Genomic DNA, 4,535 nt, shown 5'->3' with positions numbered 1-4,535 from the left:
CCCTGCCGTGCCCCCCCTGACCTGCCCCACGCGGTACAGGTAGACCTTCCCCGCCTCCCTGCTCTGGCCCCCCAGGTAGGTGGGCGCTGCCACCAGCAGCAGGTCGGTGGCCCCGTCCCCCTCCAGGTCCAGGGCCAGCACCTCGCTGCCGAAGTAGGAGCCGATCTGGGGGGGTGCAGAAGGGCTGTGAGGCCACGGGGGGGGACGAACGTCACCCCCCCCGGCCCCTCTGCCTCCCCTCACCTGCTCCCCCATCAGCGTCTGGGTCACCGTCACGGTGCCCGCGGGGTCCAGCTGGAAGAGGAGGACTTTTCCTTTGTGCTGGAATCGGGGGGCTCCGGCCACCAACAGGCGCTGCCCCCCCGGCAGCCGCAGCGAGGACACCGAGTAACCTGGGGAGGGGCAGCGGGGTCAGCCCTGGGCACACGGGACCCCTGGTGTGTTCCCGGGGCACCCTAAATATCAGGATCGCGGATATCTGGATCACGAGCACCTCAGCATCCCGAATATCCGTGACACGGGGTGTCCCCACTTCACCCCGTGTCTCCGGCACGTGGAGCGTTCCCGTTTCATCCCACGGCCAGGACGTGGACCATCCCTGGCTCACCCCCCATCCCTGGGGACACGGAGAATCCCACGTCCCTCCCCAGATCTCAGGGACACGGAACATCCCTGGTTCATCTCAGATCTCAATAATATGGATTATCCCTGGTTTCCCCCCATCCCTGGGGACCCCCCTTACCGAGATACGCTGCGTGGTTCTTCAGCTTCAGCGGGAATTCCCCCTGGAATGCTTCCCGGGGTGGGATGATGCGCCCGCGCCGGCTCTCCTCCAGCACGCCCCCCTCCCAGTCGTAGGCTCCCACCATTCCAAAGAGGATCCCGTCCTGCCGGGATGGGAGGGACGTGTCACCGCAACCCCCCCTAAGGTCACCATCCCGTCCCAGGACACTCGGCAGGGCCGGGACGGGCTTCCCGGCGGGATCACCTCGAGGAGGTGGATGGAGAAGCCGATCTGGGACATCTCCAGCTCGAAGGCGCTCTCGTTGTCCTCACGGGTGCCTGACCGCGGCAGGGAGGGGACGCTGTTCCTCCAGCTGCGCGCTTCCAGCCGGAATTCCCATCCCTTCCCGACCTCCAGGCCCCAGTGCGGCACCTTCGAGGCTGAAGATCCGATCTCCCAGCGCGTCCACGATGTCGTTGAGGGCGGCCTCGTCGGTGACGTTGAAGAAGTACTTCTCGTCGGGGTCGCTGGCGATGAACTTGATCTCCCGGATGAAATCCTCGGGATCCTGCTGCCGCCGCAGGTAGTGCCCCAGGACCTGCGGGAGGGCCGGGGGTCAGCGGGACTCCTCCCTCCCGGGGCGGAGGGGACACGGGGACGGGGGGCAGCGGGACACCCGCCCCCGGGACGGGGGGGACACGGGGCCGGGGCTCACGGCGATGGCGTAGCGGGTGATGTTGCGCTTCTCGCACTCTGCCAGCGCCGCCGGCAGCTCCTCCCCGTCGTGGGACTCCCCGTCCGTCACCACCAGCAGCAGCCGCGCAGCCCCCGAGCGCCCGCCCCGCTCGGCGCTGAAGGACTCGGCGCTGCCGGAACGAACGGGGCCGTCAGCACGAGCCCCGTCCTAATCCTGCTCCCGATCCCCACCCTGCTCCCAACCCGAACCCCGATCTCAACCTCAACCCTGAGCCACATCCCAGTCCCAGTCCTGACCCCAATCTCAACCCTCACCCCGATCTCAACCCTGAGCCAGATCCCAGTCCCAATCCTGACCCCAATCTCAACCCTGACCCCAATCCCAACCCTCACCCCGATCTCAACCCCAACCCTAAGCCACATCCCAGTCCCAACCCTGACCCCAATCCCAACCCTCACCCAAACCCTGACTCGATCCTAACCCTGATCCCGATTCCAATACTGAGCCCAATTCTAAGACAAACCCTGACTTGCTTCTGACCCTGTTCCCAACCTCAACCCCAACCCTGAGCCACATCCCAGTCCCAGTCCTAGCCCCAATCCCAACCCTCATACAAACCCTGACTCGATCCTAGCCCTGATACCAATTCCAACACTGATCCCAATCCCAAAATTAATCCCAACCCCGACCCTGCCGCCAGTCCTGACCCAAACCCCAACCCCTATCGCGATCCGAATCGCGACACCAATCCACCCCTGATCTCAATCCCAATCCCAACCCTGACCACAATCCCCACCCCGACCTCAATCCCGCCCCCAATCCCGCCCCCGTTCCCGCTCCGGAGCCCACCAGGCCTGCCGGATGGCCATGGCCGTGCGCGTCTCCCTCCCCTCCTGCCGCGTCAGGTTCCGGGCGGCCTCGAGCAGGGCCTGGGCCGTGGGGTGCTGCCCCAGCGCCCACTCCTGCACCACCTCCTCCCCGTACTGCAGCACCCCCACCTGAAACGGGGGGGGTCAGAGCCAGCGGGACCCCCAAATCCACAGGGAACCCACAGAAATCCCCGGGGAACCCCCAAATCCACAGGGACCCCTCAAATCCCCGGGGTGTTGCCCCAGTGCCCACCCCTGCACCACCCGCTCCCTGTACTGCAGCACCCCCACCTGAAACAGGGGGGGTCAGAGCCAGCGGGACCCCAAAATCCACGGGAGACCCCTGCCCCCAAATCCCATAGGACCCCCTAATCCCTGGCAAAGGGCACCCTTGGCCCCCCCCAAAACCACCACCAGCCAGCACCACCCCAGGGGTGGCATCACCCTGGGGACAATGACATCACCCCAGGGTGGCACCTCCACAGGGGTGGCATCACCCTGGGGACAATGACATCACCCCAGGGTGGCACCTCCACAGGGGTGGCATCACCCTGGGGACAATGACATCACCCGAGGGTGGCACCTCCACAGGGGTGGCATCACCCTGGGGACAGTGACATCACCCCAGGGGTGGCATCCCCCCGAGGGTGGTACCTGTCATCACTACCACCCCAGGGACAACAGCATAGCCCTGGGGACAGTCACCTTGCCCCGGGCACAACAATGCCCTGGGCACACCATTATAGCCCCGGGAACGCTGTCCCAGCCTTGGGGGACACCACGGTGGCCCCGGTGCCACCCCCTGACCTGGGTCTGCCCGGGGCCGATGAAGAAGCGCCCCAGGATGTTCCCGAGGAATTCCTGCACCTCCTCCCAGGGGTAGATGCTGTTGGAGCCGTCCAGCACCAGGACGATGTCCATGTAGGTGGAGCAGCCTGGTAGAGGGACACAGCGACACCCGGGTGGCACCTCCCAGTCCGTCCCAGTCCATCCCAGTCCGTCCCAGCGCCCCGCTCACGCTGTGCCGTGGGCGCGACCGTCTCCACGAGCCGCAGCTCCTCGTCCAGGCGGACGCAGCGGCCGGAGCTGAACACGGAGGTGCCGCATTCCTGGGACCAAAGCGGGGCACACGCCTGGGGGGGAAGGGGGAGGTGACACGGGCGACACAGCAGCGGTGACATCCCGGCCCGGTCTCACCCCCGCGGACGCTCCGCGCTCACCACGAACCCGCCGTCCTTGGAGCCCACCAGGGTCATGCCGAGGTGTCCGGCGCTGCCGCGGAGCCACGGCGCTGTGTCCCCTCGGGGACACGGGGACAGAGACGGGGTCAGCACCGTGGGGACACCTTCACACCCCCCCCCGGAACCTCCCCCCGCGGTCACCGCCACCCCACCTGCCCCCTCCCCAATACCGAGGTTGGCCTTGGCGCAGGAGGAGTTTTGGGGTCCCACGCCGCACTTGTAGACGTCGCCTTGACCGTCCCCATCCCACGGGGCCCCCACCAGCAGCCTGGGGGGACGCGGGGAGGACACGAGGACACGCTCGCAAAGAGGGACACGGCGAGGGGGGGGCGCAAAGAGTGACACGGGGAGGGGACACCGGGAGGGGACACGGGGAGGGAACACGGGGAGGGGACACGGGGAGGGGACACGGGGAGGGGACACCGGGAGGGGACACCGGGAGGGGACACGGGGAGGGGACACGGGGAGGGGACACGGGGTCCCCCCCGCCCCGCTCTGACCCCGCCAGCACGTTTTGGGGGCACCGCGCCAGGTCCTGCCACCCCCGCTTCCGTCCGTCCGTCTGTCTGTCTGTCTGTCTGTCTGTCCGGCCGCCCGGCCGTGGCTGCTCCGGCCGCCCTGCCCGCCTCAGCTTCCCCTTCCTCACCTCAGCCCCCCTTTTCCCTCCCTCCATTCCCCCCTTTCCTGCCTCAGTTTCCCCGTCTCCACCTCCCCTTCCCCGCGGGCTGTCGGGGGGGGGGTGTGGGCGCTTCTTGAGCCCCCCTGCCCGTGTCCCCCCCTCTCCACGAGGGTCACTCACCCCCTGTCGCCGTCGCCCCCCCATTGCAGCACCCGGTACCCGAACTGGGACTCGGGGGGGCCCCGGAACACCCGCGGGTGCTCCACGTCGATGTTGAACCCCGCGCAGAGCCCTGGAGGGGGGGACGGGGGGGTCCTCAGGGGGGTGGGGGGCACACACGGACCTTCCCCACCCAGCGGCACCCCCGGGGGGATGATCGGGGTGC

General features: G+C 68.0%; 1 protein-coding gene across 1 annotated transcript in view; it reads right to left on the bottom strand.

The window, feature by feature from the left end:
- The window catches only part of ITGA10 (integrin subunit alpha 10), a 16,066-nt gene that overhangs the window by 10,206 nt on the left and 1,325 nt on the right, over window positions 1-4,535 (bottom strand). Inside the window, exons 2-13 of the mRNA XM_017839649.1 lie at window positions 4,331-4,450; window positions 3,702-3,799; window positions 3,511-3,590; window positions 3,309-3,423; window positions 3,098-3,225; window positions 2,271-2,419; window positions 1,440-1,590; window positions 1,157-1,322; window positions 989-1,062; window positions 743-887; window positions 244-392; window positions 22-165 (exon numbers count right to left, since the gene is read on the bottom strand). Of these exons, the coding sequence (XP_017695138.1) occupies window positions 22-165; window positions 244-392; window positions 743-887; window positions 989-1,062; window positions 1,157-1,322; window positions 1,440-1,590; window positions 2,271-2,419; window positions 3,098-3,225; window positions 3,309-3,423; window positions 3,511-3,590; window positions 3,702-3,799; window positions 4,331-4,450 (1,519 nt within the window). The remainder of the gene's footprint in view (window positions 1-21; window positions 166-243; window positions 393-742; window positions 888-988; window positions 1,063-1,156; window positions 1,323-1,439; window positions 1,591-2,270; window positions 2,420-3,097; window positions 3,226-3,308; window positions 3,424-3,510; window positions 3,591-3,701; window positions 3,800-4,330; window positions 4,451-4,535) is intronic.

The sequence above is a fragment of the Lepidothrix coronata genome, unplaced genomic scaffold (assembly GCF_001604755.1).
Source record: "Lepidothrix coronata isolate B3197 unplaced genomic scaffold, Lepidothrix_coronata-1.0 Scaffold445, whole genome shotgun sequence".
Classification (NCBI taxonomy): domain Eukaryota; kingdom Metazoa; phylum Chordata; class Aves; order Passeriformes; family Pipridae; genus Lepidothrix; species Lepidothrix coronata.
This window is presented reverse-complemented; position numbering and strand designations above follow the sequence as displayed.